The sequence below is a fragment of the Erpetoichthys calabaricus genome, chromosome 8 (genome assembly GCF_900747795.2).
Source record: "Erpetoichthys calabaricus chromosome 8, fErpCal1.3, whole genome shotgun sequence".
Classification (NCBI taxonomy): Eukaryota; Metazoa; Chordata; class Cladistia; order Polypteriformes; family Polypteridae; genus Erpetoichthys; species Erpetoichthys calabaricus.
The window spans coordinates 11,299,625-11,324,522 of NC_041401.2; the positions used below are offsets into that span (position 1 = coordinate 11,299,625).

A 24,898-nucleotide genomic window follows, 5' to 3' on the forward strand; every position below is an offset into this window, starting at 1 on the left:
TGAAGTTATCCTGTACAGCAGTAGAGAAGCAGACCCCCAAACTCTTTATGCTTTCTTTGAACGCTGTCTTCAATTGGACTTCCACAGGCTTTGCTGGAGGTCGTCAATGACTTGTTTGAGGAGCAGACAGACCTGGAGAAGATCGTCCGAAAGATCATGCACCGAGCGCAGACCCTGCTGAAGTGTGAGAGGTGTTCTGTGCAACTCCTTGAAGATATCGAATCACCAGTATGTATTAATGTAGTAATACTAGGGGATGGGTGGAAGGAGGGGGTTCAGTTTATGGAAATGGATGAAATTTTATTTTAAAGTAGCAAAAAATTAGTGGGCATCTCCATCCATCACCTAAAAGTCCTAATGACTATTGTCTTGTGAATTTTTACAAAGAGACATGATCAGACTGGAAAAGTTTAGCACCACCAGTAACTCGTGTAGCGTCTTGTAGAATGGCCAAATTGGAAAGAGTGAAGAGCTATAAAAGTATGGAAATGAAACTAGAGGTAGAAGTGTTAGAATAAACCACCAGGGTTGAGGGTTCAAATCACACCACTGGCAAGACGTAATTAGGGGGCCTGAGTTGCCTCAAAAGCCTGCATATTGTAATCTTTTTAGTTAGCCAATAAAAAGGGGTCATTTTGCTTCACTAGGAATTAGATAGATAGATAGATAGATAGATAGATAGATAGATAGATAGATAGATAGATAGATAGATAGATAGATAGATCTTTATTGTCATTGTCACTTTTACAAAGGAACAACGAAATTGAAGGTGCAATCGTTACCTGAAAGAATTTGATATAAACCAGTCGGTAGTTAGTTTGACGCATCATCTTTCACAGTGCTAATGCGGAGTGTTTATGGTGTCAGACAAATCATTTTGTTTTCAAAGTCATTTAATCCATTTCATAGTCATGTGGGGCCAAAGCCGATCACTGGTCCAAAATTGGACTGGAAGCCAATCCACTTTACACACTCAATCTATGAAACTGCAGCACTTGACAGTGTGCTGAACTAAAACACACAACTTCACATAGCTGTCTTTTTCACAGAAACTTTGGTTAATCAGCACCATCTTAAAGAGCTACATATACTGTATAGTTATAGTCAAGTTTTACAGAACACTTTTCACAGTACACAAGACCAAAACCAGTTAATACAAAGTACACCACCATGTAAGAAGGGTATACATTTAAAATCCTTTATACTGAACGTCAGTCTATATTTTGTGTTATATATCCATCTATTATCCAACCCACTATATCCTAACTACAGGGTCACAGGTCTGGTGGAGCCAATCCCAGCCAACACAGGGAGCAAGGCAGGAAACAAACCCCGGGCAGGGCGCCAGCCCACTGCAGGGCTAACACACACACACACACAGACACCTACACACCAAGCACACACTAGAGCCCATTTATGATTGTCAATGCACCTAACCTGCATGTCTTTGGACTGTGGGAGGAAACCCACGCAGACACGGGGAGAACATGCAGACTCCACGCAAGGAGGACCCGGGAAGGGAACCCGAGTCTCCTAACCACGAGGCAGCAGCGTTATCCACTGCTCCACCGTGCCACCTATATATATAAATATAATATATATATATATATACAGTATATATATATATATATATATATAGATTCTAAATTGGCCCTAGTGTGTGCTTGGTGTGTGGGTGTGTTTGTGTGTGTCCTGCGGTGGGTTGGCACCCTGCTCGGGATTGGTTCCTGCCTTGTGCCGTGTTGGCTGGGATTGGCTCCAGCAGACCCCCGTGACCCTGTGTTCGGATTCAGCGGGTTGGAAAATGGATGGATTGAGATATATATATATGTATATATACACAGTGTATATATACAGTATATATATATATATATATATATATATATATATATATGTATATATGTATATATGTATTTACCTGCATTATGAGGGAGCGTCACTTATGGCACTATGGCCATGTGGCACATTTCCCCAAGGGTGATCCAGCTCGTAAGATCCTCATTGTTGGGGACTCGAATGGCTGGACCAGGTCAAGGGGTCGCCCACGAAACACGTGGCCGTGGCAGATAGAGGGTCATTTCCGGAGGGTGGGACTGGACCGCGTGTTTGCCTGGGGGGTTGCTAACTCTTGACTCCTGAGAGAAGCAGCGGCTTCCTTTATAGCAGACTTGGAGAATACTTCCGCCGCTACCACATTGCATCTGGGCACCTTTTCCGTGTCAGGTGAAATCACCCTAAAATGAGAAAGCCTCCTCCCCATAGCACCCCCTGGTTACTCCCATAAGGCCCAGTAGGGCTGCCCATTAGAATTCCAATTCCTATACAGCCATGCAGGTGCGATTGTGGGAGATCCATCAGAGAGCTGCTGTCACCTGTCATACTGAGCACATGGCCCAGAGAGGTAGTCTTCTTCCACCCATCCATTACAAAGGAGTCTCTGCTGGGTAAGGAACCATTTGTCCCCATAGGGATGCCAGCCATATCTTCTATAAATAATAGATAGATAGATGTGAAAGGCACTAAATTATAGATAGATAGATAGATAGATAGATAGATAGATAGATAGATAGATAGATAGATAGATAGATAGATAGATAGATAGATAGATAGATAGATAGATAGATAGATAGATAGATAGATAGATAGATAGATAGATAGATAGATAGATAGATAGATGATAGATAGGAAGGAATGAAGGCATTGTAACAGATAGACAGACAGCACTTTGTCAAAAGGAGAAATTTGGCTTTTACAGAAGCTCAAGAAATTTCAAAAAATTATAACACATACAAGAATGACCAAAAAAATGTAATAACATTTTTATCAACTTAATGAACATATTAATGAACCAAGCAGAACATTCTTTAGTATAATTTTATTTTATGTCGCTCACTGCTACAAAGTATGTTACAAAGCAGTGAGGGTATTTGTATTTCACTTTGCACATCACCGGTCCGGGGTTTGTTCCTGCCTTGTGCCCTATGCTAGCTGGGATTGGCGCCAGCAGCCCCCGTGTGACCATGTTCAGGACAGACTCTTCTGACCAGATGACGTTTTTCCAATCTTCTGTTGCCCAATTTTGATGACCCTGTGTGAATTGTAGCCTCTGTTGCCTGTTCTTAGCTGACAGGAGTGGCCCCCGGTGTGGTCTCCTGCTTCTGTAGTCCACCTGCTTCAAGGTTGATGTGTTGTGTGTTCAGAGCTGCTCTTCTGCACACCTCAGTTGTCACGAGTGCTTATTCGAGTTACTGTTGCTTTTATATCAGCTCAAACCAGTCTGGCCATTCTCCTCTGACCTCTTGGATCAATGAGGCAATTTTCTCCCAAAGATCTGCTGCTCACTGGATATTTTCCTGTTTTCGGACCATTCTCTGTAAACCCCTAGAGATGGTTGTGCATGAAAATCCCAGTAGATCAGCAGTTTGTGAAATACTCAGATCAGCCCGTCTGGCACCAACAACCACACCACGTTCAAAGTCACTTCAGTTCCCTTTCTTCATCATTCTGATGGTTGGTTTGAACTTCAGCAGGTCGTCATGACAACGTCTACAGGCCAAAATACATTGAGGTGCTGCCATGTGATTGGCTGATTAGATTTTTGTGTTAACAAGCAGTTGAGTAGGTGTACCTAATAAAGTGGCCAGTTTTCAAAAGTCTCAGTTTTCGGGACAAAAAGCGATAACAGAGATTAAGGTCTGCATGTTTAGCCGTGTGAGTGTAGGCTTAGGTTAGATTGATTGGCTCCATTTTGCATAGCTGTGCCCTAAGATGGACTGTCTCCTCGTCTTTGGTTGGTTCCTGTTTTGCTTCTAAAACTATTGGCACCATGCACTCCTGAATTAGATAAGTGGTTTAGAAAATGTATGGATCATCTGTCCTCCCCTTTACTTTAGTGATTACCATGAAAAGTGTGATATGCAAAATACATTTGACTGATTATTTGACCAGATGAAAATAAGTTTGTTTTCCATGTGCTGTTCCTTCATCCTCCCCTAAAACCCTCATGAAAATAAAACTGTCACTTTTTTATTCATTTGCATATGTATATTTTTGGCAGGTGGTGAAGTTTACCAAATCCTTTGAGCTCCTGTCTCCAAAATGCAGCGGTGACACGGACAACAGGTACAGATACCGCCCGCCGTTCTGCACGCCATAAGTGACGCTAGTACAGGGTGGGCTGTTCAGCTTACAAATGCGTAGCTATTTTGTTCATGAAAGGTGAGCTGTGGCCCCTGGGGGACATTCTTTCGTCATTTTTTTTTTTTTTCTGTTCTCGCCGGAGTAGCCGTTGGAGGCGGAATTTCGACGAGAATCCAGCAAAGAAGCCATCCGTGGATCAGCTCTCACGGAGTGTAACGGTGCATGAAAAGTGGCCTGACATTTATTCTCCTGGGCTCTTGAAAGACCTTTTTGCAGAAATGAGCGTCGCAAATCACTTTTGATTTCATGGGACAGGACCCAAGCCGAAGGGGGGGAAGGTGGTGGTGGTGGGGAGGATGGTGTTGTTTTGTGAAAATACTGACCTCCGTAACCACGGTAACTAGAAATGTAGCCTTCTGCCTTTCCTTCCCGTTTCCCATCCAAATACAAACATGACGTTATGTGGCTTGGATGTTTATGGAGTTTGAGTATATCTGTGAAGCTTTTTTTGAATTTGAAAATCCACCAAATTCCATCTTCCAATGATAACCAAAGGACCACAACATTCCCTTAAGAAACTCTTCTGAATATGTGGGGGCTAATACTTCTGTAGATGTAATGGTTTCGAAACGCCTCCTTCTCGTACTGAAAATTCAGCCGCAACAGTTAAATCACACAGAGTACGCATAATGACGGGCACGGGAAAGCTGCCAGATGTCCTGCTTCTTGAGGAAAAGATCAGGATTCCTGCCTGCTGGAGAATAAGAGTAACTGCCATGCAAACCACTGACGGTCTAAGGAGAAGCTTTTCAGTATGTGGTTCTGAAAACTGACAAGTAATCTCTTGGTTATAGGCTAAAGTCATGCATATCAATCGATTGCGCAAGTCACAATGAGTGACTTCACATATTAATCAACCAATTACTGCTTACTGAGTATACTTGAGGTCTCATTTTCTTTTCTTCTGCTGTGGAGCTCCCAGATTCTTCAGAGCCAGCCTATAGATAGAGGCCTGGGCCCTCATGCATAATGCCATGGGTAGAATTCACACTAAGGGCGAAGTGGTGGCTCTGAGGCTAAGGCTCTGTGCTGGTATCCAGAAGGTTGCTGGTTCAAATCTCCATCACTGCCAAAAGAGATCCTACTCTGCTGGGCCCTTGAGCAAGACCCTTAACCTGTAATTGCTCCAGGGGCGCTGTACAATGGCTGACCCTGCGCTCTGACCCCAAGGGGTATGTGAAAAGTAACAAATTCCTAATACAAGAAATTGTATAAGGCGAAATAAAGAACAAAAAAAAAACATGGCGTACGGACAATAATTTATATTTATATGAAATGTGCTTCTTATATATTACTTCATATTCTCATATGATAATGATGTTAATGTTTATATTGATTTCTGTGTTATTAAAACTGCATGTATGTGTATATATGTATATATATATATATATATATATATATATACTACCAAAATACCCGCGCTTCGCAGCGGAGAAGTAGTGTGTTAAACAGGTTATGAAAAAAAAAGGAAACATTTTAAAAATAACGTAACATGATTGTCAATGAAAGCCCGTTTCAGTCAGTAAGTCTTATGTGTGTGTTTATGTATGTGTGTATATATATGTAGATGTGTATATGTAGATATGTATATATATGTATATGTATATAAATGTTTATGTGTGTGTGTATATTATATATATAATATATATATATATATATATATATAAAAGACAGCAACAGTTATAACAATGACAACACAATTACATTGACAATCATGTTACGTTATTTTTAAAATGTTTCCTTTTTTTTTCATAACCTCTTTAACACACTACTTCTCCGCTGCGAAGCGCGGGTATTTTGCTAGTATATATATATTCACGGCATTCGAAGTCTGTGTCACAATCTGTTAGTGTGGGTGGTTACCTACCAGGTAACGCTTTGTGGTTGGCCAGCATCCACACTAACAGATTGTGACACAGACTTTGAATGCCGTGAATGTAATTACCCCGATCTACATGCTGTCAAATAAACGAACCACACGCCGTGGCGCAACGTTAGGGGCATCGCCTCTGGTGCTGACGTCCGAGGTTCGATTCCCGAGAGGGAGTGCAGTGGAGTGTGTACACCTGATGAGCCCAGAATGAGGGCGAAACACGTGTCGTGTACTCTTTGCATTTATTTGACAGTAAACTATTGCAACCATATATATATATATATATATATATATATATAAAAAATATATATATAAAAAATATATGTGTATATGTATATATAATATATCTGTATATGTGTGTATATGTGTGTGTATATGTGTATATGTATATATATATGACAGCAACACTCATAACAATGACAACACAATTACATTGACAATCATGTTACGTTATTTTTAAAATGTTTCCTTTACTTTTTCATAACCTCTTTAACACACTACTTCTCCGCTGCGAAGCGCGGGTATTTTGCTAGTCAATAATAAAATAATAGCCCTTAAGCTCAGCATTCTGTGAAAAGACAATGGCAAAAGCACGGGGGAAAATAGAAGCATTTCAGCGAATACCAAGTGGAGGCAAGGAAAAAAGTACTATTTGTTGGTTTAAACAGTGGTATAAACAACAAAAGGAAGTTGATCGAGTGACATATCGTGTCGGAGAAACTCTTAAGCTCAAGTCCAGAAAGTCGCACAGTGCCGGAAATAAAAAAAGAAATTTTCAGATATGAATGTCGCCGCAAAAAGGCGAGTTGTATTCCACTGTCTGAGTGACATATGAAAGCTTTTTAGGGTACAGAGAAAAGAAAAAAAATAGGGACAGCAGCGCTACCCACTGCACCACCATGCCGCCCCTAAAGTGTTTATTTCTTATTTATATATTCTTATATATATCTTCTTTACCATTCACTTTGACAGCACCTCACCTTAGCGGGGATACAGTCAAGGAGTTTGGCCCAGGCGTCTTCTAGCCACTGCACGCCACTGTGTTTGTGATTCCTTAGGTGGGTTTCATGGCTTCATAAGACACCTCAGCCTGCTTCTACCCTTTGGAGTCTGTAGTTGCCATTGTTCAACATGAGGACCAGAGCTGTGCCAATGAAAGTCAAAGAAGCCATCATGAGGTTGAAAAACCAATGGAGACATCAGTAAGACCTTAGGATGACCAAAATCAACTGTCTGGAGTATCATGAAGAAGAAAGAACACACTGGTGGGCTCAGGAATCACAAGGGGACTGGTAGGCCAAGGAAGACCTCCACTGCTAATGACAGAAGAATCCTCACTATGGTCAAGAAAAAGCCCCCAATGCCTGTCTGACAGATCATACACAGTCTTCAGGGGGCCGATGTGGACGTGTCAGAGACGACTATCAGCAGAAGACTCCATGAACAGAAACAGGATGGCCAGGTGACAGTTTGTGACAAATGACAAAAAGATCTTGTGGACAGACGAGACAAAGATGACCCTCATCAGAGTGATGGCGAAAGCTAAAAGGAACTGCCTGTGATTCAAACAGACCACCTCATCTGTTAGACATGGCCGTGCTGGGGGTGTTATGGCTGCCACAGATCCTGGCACACTTCTCTTCATTGCTGACGGCACATTGAATTCTGAGGTGTGTAGAAACATCTGATCTGCTCAAGTTCAGTAAAGGCCTCCAAACTCACTCGGCGGCACTTCATCCTACAACAAAATGATGAGCCAAACACATTGTTGAGGACACACAGGAGTTTATCACAGCTGAAACATTGGAAATTCTTCAATGGCCAGGCCAGTCACCCGATTTCAGTCCAATTGAGCAGGCCTTCCATACGCTGAAGAGAAAACTTAAGGGGACAAGCCCCCCAAAACAAGCAGCAGCTGAAGATGGCTACATTAGAGGCTTGGCAGAGCAACACCAAAGAAGACCCTCAGCACCTACTGATGTCTGTGATTGGCACACTTCGAGCAGTCATTGCATGCTGGGATACGTGACAAAGTCCTAAATATAAGAACAGTTTTAATAGACCTGCCATTGCTGTGTACCAAAAATGGGGGGACCGTGTAGACAAAGTGTTGTCGGACCAAAATGTCTGCAAATCCCCTTAACTGAAAGTCTGCAGTGTGCACTTTATTACCACAAGGTCTGAATTGTTTGATTTGTCATTTAAAACTGTGGGACAGAGGGAGAAATTAAGGAAACATGTCTTTGTCCCAAACGTTATACGTTGTAACTGCAGATTGAAGTGTGTCTAGTCAAAATTTAATTACAGATATCACCAATTAACAGGCCCGTAAAGTCAATGGAAGAGGTCCTTGATTTAGTTTATTCCCCCAGTTATATTTTATTGTTTCCTCTTCATTCAAAATTGGGTGTCATAGTGAAGTATTAGACGCCGCTGTACATTCGACATTGCCTTGTTGCTCTTACACTTGTATGCCATTTTTGATGTGTTTTCTTTCTTTCTCAGTTTCAAAGACAGCCTGGAGAAGTCGTCCTATTCTGACTGGCTGATCAATAACAGCATCGCTGAGCTTGTCGCTTCCACTGGCCTCCCAGTTAACATCAGTGATGCTTATCAGGACCCCCGGTTTGATGCTGAGGTGAGTGCATATGTGCAGGTCCCAACATTCGCAGTAGACGGCCTTCAGAAAGTCTTCAGACCCCTTCACTTGTTTCAAATTTTGCTTTATTCAAAAATCTATCTATCATATAGTGCCATATCTATCTATCGTGGGGAACAGCCCGGACACAGACAGGTAGACATGTTTCTTCACCACACACGTTTATTGACAACTATTATATATACAATAGAAGTGCACAATCTACAATCAGCACCAATCACCCCTTAAGTCCTGGCCACACTCACAATGCCTTTCACAGTCTTTGGTCCGCCTCCACTCCTCTCCACCAAGCTTCGTCCTCTTCCACCCAACTCTTGCCCTTGACTGGCGGGAGGCGGCCCCTTTTATTCACCCCAGAAGGGCTCCAGGTGTAGCCTAAGGGGCTCTGTAGCCACACCCCTGTGTGGCGAAAGCTCTAACGGTACATCCAGAAGTCCTACGGGTGTCCATAATCCTCTTCCCCCCAGTACTTCCGGGTGTGGCGGAAGTACTGAGGTCCAGGGCTCCCAAGGCATCGGGGCGCCCCCTGGCGGTGACCACGGGTCCCTACAGGGTTGAGCTTCCATGCTCTGTACCCGTGGCCCCCAAAGCAACCAGGGCGGACGCCCCCTCGTGTTCTGGAGGAGGCACAAGCCCTCCTCTGGTCCTCTTGGGCATCCCGTCCGGGTAGGAACCCCATCCGGGTGCCACACTATCTATCTATCTATCTATCTATCTATCTATCTATCTATCTATCTATCTATCTATCTATCTATCTATCTATCTATCTATCATCATATAGTGCCTTTCATATCTATCTATCTATCTATCTATCTATCTATCTATCTATCTATCTATCTATCTATCTATCTATCTATCTATCTATCATCATATAGTGCCTTTCATATCTATCTATCTATCTATCTATCTATCTATCTATCTATCTATCTATCTATCTATCTATCTATCTATCTATCTATCTATCTATCTATCTATCATCATATAGTGCCTTTCATATCTATCTATCTATCTATCTATCTATCTATCTATCTATCTATCTATCTATCTATCTATCTATCTATCTATCTATCTATCATATAGTGCCTTTCATATCTATCTATCTATCTATCTATCTATCTATCTATCTATCTATCTATCTATCTATCTATCTATCTATCTATCTATCTATCAGATAGTGCCTTTCATATCTATCTATCTATCTATCTATCTATCTATCTATCTATCTATCTATCTATCTATCTATCTATCTATCTATCTATCTATCTATCTATCTATCATGTAGTGCCTTTCATATCTATCTATCTATCTATCTATCTATCTATCTATCTATCTATCTATCTATCTATCTATCTATCTATCTATCTATCTATCATATAGTGCCTTTCATATGTATCTATCTATCTATCTATCTATCTATCTATCTATCTATCTATCTATCTATCTATCTATCTATCTATCTATCATATAGTGCCTTTCATATCTATCTATCTATCTATCTATCTATCTATCTATCTATCTATCTATCTATCTATCTATCTATCTATCATATAGTGCCTTTCATATCTATCTATCTATCTATCTATCTATCTATCTATCTATCTATCTATCTATCTATCTATCTATCATATAGTGCCTTTCATATCTATCTATCTATCTATCTATCTATCTATCTATCTATCTATCTATCTATCTATCTATCTATCTATCTATCTATCATATAGTGCCTTTCATATCTATCTATCTATCTATCTATCTATCTATCTATCTATCTATCTATCTATCTATCTATCTATCTATCTATCTATCATATAGTGCCTTTCATATCTATCTATCTATCTATCTATCTATCTATCTATCTATCTATCTATCTATCTATCTATCTATCTATCTATCTATCTATCTATCTATCTATCTATCTATCTATCTATCTATCATATAGTGCCTTTCATATCTATCTATCTATCTATCTATCATCTATCTATCTATCTATCTATCTATCTATCTATCTATCTATCTATCTATCTATCTATCTATCTATCTATCTATCTATCTATCTATCTATCTATCTATCATATAGTGCCTTTCATATCTATCTATCTATCTATCTATCTATCTATCTATCTATCTATCTATCTATCTATCTATCTATCTATCTATCTATCTATCATATAGTGCCTTTCATATCTATCTATCTATCTATCTATCTATCTATCTATCTATCTATCTATCTATCTATCTATCTATCTATCTATCTATCTATCTATCTATCTATCATATAGTGCCTTTCATATCTATCTATCTATCTATCTAGTGTGTTAGGAAATCTTTAACTGGAAATGTTTCTTTATTTGTTATATAGCACTTGTTTTTTATTTTTCTGTATATGTGTTTTGTTTGTTGGGTGATGTTATATACTGTTTTTTTTTTTTTTTACAATTATATCAATAAACGTTGTTTTTAAAAAATAAAAAAAAAATATCTATCTATCTATCTATCTATCTATCTATCTATCTATCTATCTATCTATCTATCTATCTATCTATCATATAGTGCCTTTCATATCTATCTATCTATCTATCTATCTATCTATCTATCTATCTATCTATCTATCTATCTATCTATCTATCTATCTATCATATAGTGCCCTTAGTGTAAGTATTACATTAAATCTTTCATGAGATACAGTATATTGTATAAAAGACATTTCTAACCAAACTCCCACATTCACACTGGCACATACCTGGTTTCTCAATAAGACTCAATGTATGAGTGCCTTGTGTGGGGGGTCATTAACTGGCTTTCCAAATTCTGATCCCACCCTCTGGATGGACCACACTATGAAATCATTAAAAGTTGTTATTTGGGTGGAGTTGTGGTTATTGTACTGCTTTGTACCTTCCTGATTCTGGATTTTGTTCTTTTCCAGATGTTCTTTGAGCAGAATTTCCCCTTTTTTTGTCTGATCCTCGTGGGCTTTATATGTTGTCCAATTTCCTCTTATATCCCAGGCTCATTCTGTTAATTTGTTGGGTTATTCGACAACACTATACTGGTCCAGGTGCTGATGTACACATTAAGAACAGTATGGAAAATGACTGTCATGCTGTCCAGTGTTGGTTTACCACCTTGGACTTGATGTTCCCAAGACAGACGTCAGCTCCTTATAAATATGTAGTGTAAATAATCCATTTTAGAGAAATGAAAGGATTATTAGTGAGTTTATTTAATTTATTTGCAATTGTCATCTCAAAGTCTAAAGGCCACAATGTGCACTTACACCAGTAGCCTAGTTGTGATGATGTGAAAACCTCAATCAGTCCTCAGGTTTCAGCATTTACAGCATGCAGATAGCTGCCTGCTACTGGACATCAGTATGCCAGCCATAGTAGGCCAGTCCCAATAACGGTGCAGATGCGGTACATGGATGATGCAGCATGACTTTCCAGACAAACACAAGGCTAACGAGATCACTGGATGTTTCTACAGCTGTCCTTTCAATTTTTCTTTTCCCCAGGCCGATCAGTTCTCCGGATTTCACATACGCTCCGTCCTCTGTGTGCCTATTTGGAACAGCAACCATCAAATTATCGGTGAGTCTTTGGGAGGTTCAGCGGGGGCATCTTAACAGTTATGGTCACCAGCTTTCATTTCTGTTACAATTTAATTTGTTTTCTTGTCTCTTCATGAGTGGGAAATCATCCATTGTTTGTGTGAGATTTCAGGTTAAGGGGGCACTGGGGACTCTTTGGGTGGTTCTATCAGTTTTATGCTTTTATAGTAATGCTATTGTGATAATAAAATGGTAGGTACATAGAAATCTGGCCTATGGGGGTCTGGTGGTGATTTATAGAAATTTATAAAAACTCAAAACAATGGAGGAGACCAGTGAAGATTAAGGGGAAGAGCATTTACGACTGGAGCCAGGAAGCACTATTTTTCTCAAAGAGTTGTGGGAATCTGAAACAAACTACCAAGCCATGTTATTAAAGCAGAAACTTTGACAATGTTTAAGAAGAATCTGAATGAGATATTGGAACAGCTTAGCTACTGGCTAAACAAATGGACTGAATGGCCTTCTCAAATGTCTTAAGTTCTAAAGTACATGTGAAACTTGCAAAGAGTCTTCATTAGTCCTTATCAATCTAACAGAATTAGCACTGCGACAGTTAGATAGACAGACAGACATTCATTTTAGTATAGTAGGCAGGATGATAGATAGATAGATAGATAGATAGATAGATAGATAGATAGATAGATAGATAGATAGATAGATAGATAGATAGATAGATAGATAGATAGATAGATAGATAGATAGATAGATAGATAGATAGATAGATAGATACTTACTTTATTAATCCCCAAGGGGAAATTTACATACTCCAGCAGCAGGATACTGATAAAAACAATATTAATTAAAGAGCAATAAAAGCGCAGTGTAAGTTAAAAAAAAAGTAAAAGGTGGAGAGTTCCAGGCAGGTATAACACAATAACTTTGTATAATGTTAACGTTTACCCCCCCTGGATGGAATTGAAGAGTCGCATAGTGTGGGTGAGGAATGATCTCCTCAGTCTGTCAGTGGAGCAGGACGGTGACAGCAGTCTGTCGCTGAAGCTGCTCCTCTGTCTGGAGATGATCCTGTTCAGTGGATGCAGTGGATTCTCCATGATTGACAGGAGTCTGCTCAGCGCCCGTCGCTCTACCACAGATGTCAAACTGTCCAGCTCCATACCTACAATAGAGCCTGCCTTCCTCACCAGTTTGTCCAGGCGTGAGGCGTCCCTTTTCTTTATGCTGCCTCCCCAGCACACCACCGCGTAGAAGAGGGCGCTCGCCACAACCGTCTGATAGAACATCTGCAGCATCTTATTGCAGATGTTGAAGGACACCAGCCTTCTAAAGAAGTATAGTCGGCTCTGTCCTTTCTTACACAGAGCATCAGTATTGGCAGTCCAGTGTAATTTATCATCCAGCTGCACTCCCAGGTATTTATAGGTCTGCACCCACTGTACACAGTCACCTCTGATGATCACGGGGTCCATGAGGGACCTGGTCCTCCTAAAATCCACCACCATCTCCTTGGTTTTGCTGGTGTTCAGTTGTAGGTGGTTTGAGTCGCACCATTTAACAAAGTCCTTGATTAAGTTCCTATACTCCTCCTCCTGCCCACTCCTGATGCAGCCCACGATAGCAGTGTCATCAGCAAACTTTTGCACGTGGCAGGACTTCGAGTTGTATTGGAAGTCTGATGTATATAGGCTGAACAGGACCGGAGAAAGTACAGTCCCCTGCGGCGCTCCTGTGCTGCTGACCACAATGTCAGACGTGCAGTTCCCAAGACGCACATACTGAGGTCTGTCTTTAAGATAGTCCACGATCCATGACACCAGGTATGAATCTACTCCCATCTCTGCCAGCTTGTCCCTAAGGAGCAGAGGTTGGATGGTGTTGAAGGCGCTAGAGAAGTCCAGAAACATAATTCTTACAGCACCACTGCCTCTGTCCAAGTGGGAGAGGGATCGGTGTAGCATGTAGATGATGGCATCCTCCACTCCCACCTTCTCCTGGTATGCGAACTGCAGAGGATCGAGGGCATGGCAGACCTGTGGCCTCAGGTGGTGAAGCAGCAGCCTCTCCATAGATAGATATGTAAGGCACTATATAATAGATAGATAGATAGACAGACAGTGTAGACAGTAGAATGTGCTGCCACACCCCAAACTGCAGGCAATATCTATCTATCTATCTATCTATCTATCTATCTATCTATCTATCTATCTATCTATCTATCTATCTATCTATCTATCTATCTATCTATCTATCTATCTATCTATCTATCTAACACTAGAGGGCACTGTCGCTCCTCTAACCCAACAGACAGACGTCCAGGACACCAGGTAAAAGTACTAAAAGGTATTTTTAATTCCTTCTTTTATAAATACAGTAGTGCCTCTAAGCACCGCAGCCACCATACACAGGCAGGTAAATAAGCACAATAACCATACAATACTGTAATCATAACCAATTCTCTCCTCCACACCTCCCGGCTCGCTTGCTGGGTTTGCAGCAGTCCTTTATATAGTCCTTGACCCGGAAATGCTTCTGTCTTTCTGTCCCAGTGACTTGCCAGCACTTCCGGGTCAAATGGAGAACTTGCATTTTTTTTCAGCCTGGCAGTACTCCAAAGTCACGGTGGAAGGAAGATTGTTTCTTCTTTGATAGAGAATGCCTCGTGCGTCCAGTAACGTATTTTTGACAGTTTGTTCACGCTTGAGACTTGTAATTTTTAGAAGCGCAAGCATATTTTTAGAAGCAAGCGTAAATTTCTGAAAGGCAAGCGTAATTGACATGCGTGAAATGTAAATTTGACTTAAATTATTACGAGTTATTTTTGACACCGATCTTACTTCATAGTTCTAGGGCACCCGTAGGCAAACTCTGTATAATTGAAACTTCAATGAGGAAAAATAACGTGAGTAATAAACGTCTGGTTCTGGCTATCCAAGATGGCGGATTTTCCAGCTACGATGGTGTTCAGCAGGAAGTCATGGGTCCGGGCGGACCGACACCACAAATGGCATCAGCGATGGAAAAGCCGTCAATATTCCGGTCTGCAGAGGGAGGAAAAGAAATGGCGTTATCATAGAGCATCCAAACCTCGGCATCGGCGCAGAATTACCATCACTAGAGCCCTTAAACCTTAAGCCACCGATTCACTATAAGCACACGTGTGACAGGTTTTTGATGTCCAAGAACACTTTTGGCTATTTATCTTTAGTCTTTTCTGCATTTGGAATAAAGTATATTTCATTTAGTTTTTTTATTAGTGATGTCCTGGTGCCATTTTGTGAGTCCTATCGTTAGGACACTGGTCCTGATTGCCAACTATTTTACATTACAACGAGTAATTAACCATATTATAAAATAGTAAAACATAAAGTAGATTATGTTTCATGTTGCGTTAGAGGTATTCGTTGCGTTATACATTTTCGTTCTGTTTGGCTTTGAAATTAACACGCAGATGCTTTTTAAACTTACACTTTTACTGTAAAACTTCAATAAAAACAATTTTTTGAATGAACCTTTCGTCAATATCGCATTGAATTTTGATTCCGTGTTTGAACATACATCATAACAACGCAGCGTATAACTGCCTGTGAGTGAATATCGTTTCTTTCTCTCTAATAAATTAGACGACTTTTTCGAATGTTTGTCTCTGCGATTTGTTAATTGCCTATGCAAAAGCTATTCTAACCGGAAACTGTCAACGTTTTAATACGAATGGCATCTCAAGATCTCCTTTGGTGTCTAATGTTATCCCCTGAAGATGTACGACATTACCTTTCTGAAATACATCCTTCTTTCTACAGTAATTCGTACATTGTAAGACTGGACAGTGTTAATGGTTTTTGATATTCTTCGTGATATTGTAAGTTGTTGTTTTCATCTTCCGCACCATCACCACCAACTATTTCAGCAGAGTCTATTGGTACATATTTAACCAATTTGGCCATGTAACCGAATGACAATTTTGGACGCACTTAACCAATTTGATGTGGAACCGATCAACATTTTTGCTGTTAATTCATTTGACTTCCTCGTTTCTCAGTGCTAGGATTTGCCATGAGTGAATTTCGTTTCTTTCTCTCTAATAAATAAACTTTTTTGAATGTTTGTTCCTGTGATTTGTTAATTGTCATAGCAAAAGCTATTCTAACGGGAAACAGTCAATGTTTTAATACGAATAGCATATCAAGATCTCCTTTGTTGTCTAATGTTATCCCCTGAAGATGTATGACATGACCTTTTTTGGATACATCCTTCTCTCTACAGTAATTCGTGCGGAGGAAGACTGCACAGTGTTAACGGTTGTAGATATCCCTCATGATTTTGTAAGTTGATGTTTTCATCTTCCGCAGCATCACCACCATCTGTTTCAGCAGAGTCTATTGATACGCATTTAACCAATCTGCCGTGTAACCGATCAACAATTTTCGCGTTAATTCATTTGACTTCATCGTTTCTCGGTGCTAGGATTGCCCGTGTACTCATTTCTTCTGTTGATAACCCTTCAGGATGAAATTCATCAATAAGATTTGGACATGATACGTCTTCTTTAATTGGGAACTTAAAGTGACGAAAGCATAAAAATTTTCAAGAGCATAGAGAGCAGGAAACGTGTCTGTCAAAAGCATTCACACCAATGAGAGGTGAGAGGACTGCGGGCGCGTTTGGATATAGTTGAGAAGAGAGCGTGACTTGAATAAATCTCATGTCAAAAGTCTTGTCTTGTGGGACTTGAAAAAATCTGTTCCAAAACGTCTCGTCTCGTCGCAGGTTTTTTTTTTTTATATACCGGTAATAGAGAATGTGACAGATTTAGGTTCCCTGTGACCCCTTAAACCCTCAGACCACACGTCAGACACCAGGTAAAAGTCCAAATATTATATTTATTAGGACAAAACGTGCACAAAGCACCTCCACCTCCACTATACTTCAATAAACAATCAATACTACAATAACAATCACAATAATCAAATAAACAATCCTCCACTCCCAGACGCTTAGCCACCCTGCCTCCCAACTCAACTCCTCCGTCTGGGATTTCCCAGAGTCCTTTATAGTACATGACCCGGAAGTGTTTCAGTCCCTCAGTCCATGTGACTTTCTGTCACTTCCGGGTCAGGTAAAAACTTTTCCTTTTCTTCATCAGCCCGGAAGCACTTTATTTCTTCCCACCATGTGACTGGGATTTACTTCCAGGCTGTATGGAAAATAAATGTCTCTGTTTCTCCCTGCAGCGTCCCCTGGCGACCCCAACGTTATCCAGCAGGGCTGTGCATTAAAACTCCATAGTCCATGATGCCCTGCTGGAATTCGGGGCATCTCCACGTTGCAAGGAGGGCTCCGTCTAGCGACCTGGGGGTATTGGCCGGGATGAATGGCCGGCCATATCTCACAAGAGATATCTCGTCTTTCCTAGTGATGTGTTAAGACATTCAGATATTCTATAAAGAAGCACATGGACACCTCTCACCGTCTTCCCAGTTTGCTCGTCTTTGGTTCAATGCTGCCGGCTATCTAACAGAAGTCAAGAGAGCACACATCTGCTCCTACAGCAGCTTACTGTGTGCAGATGGTGCAGACCTATTAATACCTGGGAGTGCAGCTGGATGATAAATTACACTGGACTGCCAATACTGATGCTCTGTGTAAGAAAGGACAGAGCTGACTATACTTCCTTAGAAGGCTGGCATCCTTCAACATCTGCAATAAGATGCTGCAGATTTTCTATCAGACGGTTGTGGCGAGCGCCCTCTTCTACGCGGTGGTGTGCTGGGGAGGCAGCATTAAGAAGAAAGGCACCTCACGCCTGGACAAACTGGTGAGGAAGGCAGGCTCTATTGTTGGCATAGAGCTGGACAGTTTAACATCTGTGGCAGAGCGACGGGCGCTGAGCAGACTCCTATCAATTATGGAGAATCCACTGCATCCACTTAATAGTATCATCTCCAGACAGAAGAGCAGCTTCAGCGACTGACTGCTGTCACTGTCCTGCTCCACTGATAGACTGAGGAGATCGTTCCTCCACCACACTATGCGACTCTTCAATTCCACCCGGGGGATAAACGTTAACATTATAAAAAGTTATTGTCCTGCGGTGGGTTGGCACCCTGCCCAGGATTGGTTCCTGCCTTGTGCCCTGTGTTGGCTGGGATTGTGAATTTCCCCTTGGGATTAATAAAGTATCTATCTATCTATCTATCTATCTATCTATCTATCTATCTATCTATCTATCTATCTATCTATCTATCTATCTATCTATCTATCTATCTATCTATCTATCTATCTATCTATCTATCCATCTATCTATCTATCTATCTGTCTATCTATCTATCTATCTATTATATAGTGCCTTTCATATCTATCTATCTATCTATCTATCTATCTATCTATCTATCTATCTATCTATCTATCTATCTATCTATCTATCTATCTATCTATCTATCTATTATATAGTGCCTTTCATATCTATCTATCTATCTATCTATCTATCTATCTATCTATCTATCTATCTATCTATCTATCTATCTATCTATCTATCTATCTATTATATAGTGCCTTTCATATCTATCTATCTATCTATCTATCTATCTATCTATCTATCTATCTATCTATCTATCTATCTATCTATCTATCTATCTATCTATTATATAGTGCCTTTCATATCTATCTATCTATCTATCTATCTATCTATCTATCTATCTATCTATCTATCTATCTATCTATCTATCTATCTATCTATCTATCTATCTATCTATCTATCTATCTATCTATCTACTGTTGCAGTTTAATGAAACGTATGTGTTGCAACACTTTTAAAAGACGTCAACATTTAGTGAGAGTTTTTACCATCTGTGACAGCAGGATGGATGCTTTGTAATTCCCTGAGAGAAGCAAAGAGTCTTTATTCCCCCCCCCCCCCATCTTCTTGGCTAATTTGGCTTACTGAAAGCAGCAGAGGGGGGGTTAGGGGGGGTTTGGTACTCTGAAGTAATTGGGGACTGATGTGTGCCAATGAGAAATGCTTTGGGTGGCACTAGAGGGTATGAGTCTTTTTGGTCACTCCCGTATTGGAATAAGTGATGACTGAATGAATGAAGTTATACAGCTCAATCAATTGGTTATAACACCTGATGTTTCTCACCTTCTGCTTTCCTCTTCTGTACACAGGAGTTGCTCAAGTGTTAAACCGTCTGGATGGGAAACCTTTCGATGATGCCGACCAGCGTCTCTTTGAGGTGATTTATCTTTACCTGACGTTTTATTTTCTTGGAAAAATGCTCACGATCAAGAGACGTTTCTTCTTTTCTTAGACCATGTCCTCAAAACATGTCACTAGGATGGCTTTTCCTGGTTAGGATGACCTGGTCAGTGTGACTAAGGTTTCCTTAGAAAAGATCGTGGACTATAATGTTTGCTGATGACATTGGGAGCAGGTTGATGAGACCCTGGAGAGGTGGAGATCTGCTCTAGAGAGGAGAGGAATGAAGGTCAGTAGGACCACCAAGACAGAATACATGTGTGTGAATGAGAGGGTGGTCAGTGGAACGGTGACGATGAAGGGAGTAGAGTTGGCGAAGTTGGAGGAGTTTAAATACTTGGGATCAACAGTACAAAGTAATAAGGAATTGTGGAAGAGAAGTGAAAAAGAGAGTGCAGGCAAGGTGGAGTGGGTGGAGAAGAGTGTCAGGAGTGATTTGTGACAGACGGGTATCAGCAAGAGTGAATGGGAAGGACTACAGGATGGTAGTGAGACCAGCTATGTTATATGGGCTGGAGACGGTGGCACAGGAGACAGAGCTGGAGGTGGCAGGTTTAAAGATGTTAAGATTTGCATTGGGTGTGATGATGATGGACAGGATTAGAAATGAGGACATTAGAGGGTCAGCTCAGGTTGGGAGACAAAGTCAGAGAGGCGAGATTGCGTTGGTTTGGACATGTGCAGAGGAGAGATGAGGGGTATATTGGGAGAAGGGTTGTAAGGATAGAGCTGCCAGGGAAGAGGAGGAGAGGAAAGCCTAAGAGAAGGTTTGTGGAGGTGGTGAGAGGGGACATGCAGGTGATGGGTGTGACAGAACAAGATGGAGAGGACAGGAAGATATCGAAGAAGATGATCCGCTGTGGAAACCCCTAACGGGAGCAGCCGAAAGAAGAAGAGGAAGAAGTTAAACTGAAAATCTGCAGCCATCGCAGACCTCCAGGACTGTACTTGAGGATCTGTGATCTACAAAGTAACTAAACTTTGTATTTGTTGAATGAAAGCATTAATAAGGCACAGCGTTAAACACCAAAATTCATAATCAGCAAGGACTGAGTTCTAATTAGGTCACTGGCTGGAATGAAAACTGCAGCCCTCCAGGCCCATGATTGAGGGCCACTGAATAACGAGATACAAAATGAACCAAAACATGAGCAGCAAACTGTGACCATCATACTGAAAATGAAAAAGATGGAGGTCTCAGGAATGTTGATTTCCTCAGGTCCTCAAAACATTTGACCAGAGCTCTTAGAAAAGTAAAGAAAAAAAAATCAGCAATTTCAGAAATGTCTGCTATTGCACAACGAGAGCAGCAACAAGCCATGGAATTAAAGAACGAGTTTAATTAACAACAAGACTCAGCACCTCATTAAGCAACTGGTTGGAGTGAAATTGGTTGGAGTTGGAGGCCCTGACTTAGTTGCTCTTCTGTTGGCTCCTTCACTTCACATTTCATTTCTTTTTGGGTGCCATTGAAGGAAAGAAATAAAGCAACTCAGAGGAATGAGGGAGAAATTCAGGGGATCAAATCTTTAAACAAGTCAATTCAGATGAGTTCAAAAGAAGTTAATTAGCAGCTAAAACAGGTCACTAAATAAGAAAAGGGTGAGAATGAAAACCTGAAGCCACTGCGGCCCTCCAGGACTGGAGTCTGAGATCCCTGCTCTAGGGGTGTCTTTAGTACGTCGGAGGACCTACTAACTTCAGCTACTTAACCTGAGGTGGCCTGGAGCCCATTCTTCTTCTATTAATGAGCACAGGTAAGCTGTCAAGTCTGCCCGAGATGTCATTGTTTGATCACTTTCTTTGAGATGATCTGTGTGGTGGGATGAATTGACCCCAAGTCACTTTTTCTCATCTTCTGTGTTGTTTAATTGATTGGTCTGGAAAGCCACGCCTGCCCTGTTCATGACTGCAGCTGAGTGGACAACAACAACTTTTTTTTTTTTTTTTTCTGGTGTACCCCAAAATCACACAAGGAATGCCTCGATGGGTTTTAAGAGGTTCTGTTTTTTGACAAGGCCTTGACTCCCTAAGAAGACAAGAAAAAAGCTCCTCCATGGCCAGATAACGCAGTGTCCCCTCACAGAGTTTACCACTTCAGCACCTAGAGATAAGTGGACTGAACTGGTCCAGGTGACTACGAGATGTGGTCTCTTCTTGTATTGATAGCAGTAGAGTGTTGTACCATGTTAGCCATAGATTGGTACAAGAGAAAGTAGGGTGAAATGACAGATTTTATTGGCTAACTAAATAGATTACAAATGCAAGCTTTCGAGGCAGCTAAGGCCCCTTCATCAGGCAAAGGTGTAACTTTTCATGTAAACATCACTGGGGTCCTCCTGTAGTTTGCAGTAATAAGTGGTCTTAGAAAGCTGCCTCTGTGGCTCTTTTATATAATCAGATGTGTTCGTGATTACTAAGGCAGACCCTTTATCGGGTGGTTTGACAATGATCTCCATGTTTTCCCTTAGTGAATGTGTGGCTTGCTTTTCTTGTAAACTGATATTGAATACCTGGTTCTGCTCTCTGTCCGGGATCCCTCTATCAGAAGCTGTCTATGTACAGTACCTCACAAAAGTGAGTACACCCCTCACATTTTTGTAAATATTTTATTATATCATTTCATGGGACAACACTGAAGATACAGTATGACACTTTGATACAATGTAAAGTAGTCTGTGTCTTCTTCTTCTTCTTCTTCTTTCGGCTGCGCCCGTTAGGTGTTGCCACAGCGGATCATCTTCTTCCATATCTTTCTGTCCTCATCATCTTGTTCTGTTACCCCCATCACCTGCATGTCCTCTCTTACCACATCTATAAACCTTCTCTTAGGCCAGCGTTTCTCAACCTTTAAGTTTAAAATTTCCCTACGAATAACAAAATTACGCCACATTTGGCAACATTCGCGCTCCCAGGGAGAACTGCTGTCTTAGGCCTTCCTCTTTTCCTCTTGCTTGGCAGCTCTACCCTTAGCATCCTTCTCCCAATATACCCCTCATCTCTCCTCTGCACATTGTATAACAGTGTAAATTTGCTGTCCCCTCAAAATAACTCAACGCACAGCCGTTAATGTCTAAACAACAAAAGTGAGTTCACCCCTAAGTGAAAAATGTCCAAATTGTGCTCAAAATGTCAATATTTTGTGTGGCCTCCATTATTTTCCAGCACTGCCTTAACTCTCTTGGGCATGGAGTTCACACGAGCCTCACAGGTTGCCACTGGAATCCTCTTCCACTCCTCCATGACTCCATCACAGAGCTGGTGGATGTTAGAGACCTTGCGCTCCTCCATCTTCCCCACAGATGCTCAATTGGGTTTAGGTCTGGAGACATGCTTGGCCAGTCCAGCACCTTGACCCTCAGTTTCTTTAGCAAGGCAGTGGTGGTCTTGGAGGTGTGTTTGGGGTTGTTATCATGTTCGGTTTCCGAAGTGAGGGGATCATGCTCTCCTTCAGTATGTCACAGTACATGTTGGCATTCACGGTGCCCTGAATGAACTGTAGCTCCCCAGTGCCTGACAGCACTCATGCAGCCCCAAACCATGACACTCCCACCACCATGCTTGACTGTAGGCAAGACACACTTGTCTTTGTACTCCTCACACACGCTTGACACCATCTGAACCAAATCAGTTGATCTTGGTCTCATCAGACCACAGGACATGGTTCCAGTAATCCATGTCCTTAGTCTTCATGTCTTCAGCAAACTGTCTGCAGGCTTTCTTGTGCATCATCTTTAGAAGAGGCTTCCTTCTGGGATGACAGCCATGCAGACCAATTTGATGTAGTGTGCGGCGGGCGTATGGTCTGAGCACCGACACGCTGACCCCACACCCCTTCAACCTCTGCAGCAATGCTGGCAGCACTCATACGTCTGTTTTCAAAAGACCACCTCTGGATATGACGCTCAGCACGGGCACTCAACTTCTTCAGTCGACCATGGAGAGGTCTGTTCTGAGTGGAACCTGTCCTGTTAAACCTGTCGCTGTATGGTCTCGGCCACCGTGCTGCAGCTCAGTTTCAGGGTGTTGCCAATCTTCTTATAGCCTACGCCATCTTTATGTAGAGCAACAATTCTTGTTTTCAGATCCTCAGAGAGTTCTTTGCCATGAGGTGCCATGTTGAACTTCCAGTGACCAGTATGAGAGAGTATGAGAGCGGTAACACCAAATTTAACACACCTGAGACCTGGTAACACTAACAAGTCAAATGACACCGGGAAGGGAAAACGGCTAATTGGTCACAATTAGGGACATTACATTGGATCAAAGGGTCAGATCTTCAGTGTTGTCCCATGAAAAGATCTAATAAAATATTTATGAAAATGTCAGGGGTGTACTCACTTTTGTGAGATACTGTATCTGTCCAGAATGGGGTTTCCTCCGGGTTTTGGTGTCCATGTAGGTTTTTTGGTGGAATTATTGTAACGGCTCATGCTTGCTTCCTGTGTATTACTGTACACCTTATTATGGAAGAATTCTCTAAGTCTGAGCTTGAAAAATTTTTCCATATGACTGCAGCATCTGATTTTGTCAATAGGTTTAGCCGGACAGAATGAGAGGCCCTTTGAGAGTACTGACATCTCATTTTCGTTCGGTGTGTAGGAAGAAAGATTAACAATACAGGTCTTGTGCTCCATGTTTATTGATGATGTGGGTAAGCTTTTTTCTTTGTAGCTTTTTCTTTTTGTTTTTGATCAGAAGTCTCTGGAGTCTCTTGTAATATAATTGCAACTCTTTAACTGTATCTTGCAAGTTGTTCTCCAGGAGAAGAATGAAGTTGGAGACTTCTTCTTGGATATTCTTTTTGAGGCTCTAGCAAATTTTTTATCAGATGGTTCCGTTGCCTCTATGAGCTTCTGATGCATAGCTGCTCTGAAAATTGGCTCTTGTAAGTGTGCATGGTTGGATTTTGTATCAAGAGGCCTTTAGGAATGAGGTTTTCCTTTTTGCATTTGGTCAAGAAGAAGATGTCCAAGTGGGCTAGTTTCTTCCATCGGGTTTTCAGTTCCATGTGAATCCGGTACATTGTGGTGTTCTGGTATATCCATAGCAGTAGAGTGTTGTAAGCACCTTGAGCATGGGAAAGGCGCTATATAAATAAAATGTATTATTATTATTATTGTTGTACCGTGTTAGCCATAGATTGATACAGGAGAAAGTAGGGTGAAATGACACCTTTTATTGGCTAACTAAATACAGTAGATTACAAATGCAAGCTTTTGAGGCAGCTATGGTTTTCTGTATCCATAATTTGAATTCCTTTCCTATGATGATCTTTCTTCTTCAATATGGAGATCAGGTATCACCTGGAAGGTCACTTCTTTCCTGTCCTATTAACAGAGC

General features: G+C 41.1%; 1 protein-coding gene across 1 annotated transcript in view; it reads left to right on the forward strand.

Annotated features, from left to right (window-relative positions):
• The window catches only part of pde11a (phosphodiesterase 11a), a 428,873-nt gene that overhangs the window by 195,571 nt on the left and 208,404 nt on the right, over positions 1 to 24,898 (forward strand). Inside the window, exons 5-9 of the mRNA XM_051930468.1 lie at positions 88 to 228; positions 4,058 to 4,122; positions 8,579 to 8,711; positions 12,247 to 12,322; positions 19,465 to 19,532. Of these exons, the coding sequence (XP_051786428.1) occupies positions 88 to 228; positions 4,058 to 4,122; positions 8,579 to 8,711; positions 12,247 to 12,322; positions 19,465 to 19,532 (483 nt within the window). The remainder of the gene's footprint in view (positions 1 to 87; positions 229 to 4,057; positions 4,123 to 8,578; positions 8,712 to 12,246; positions 12,323 to 19,464; positions 19,533 to 24,898) is intronic.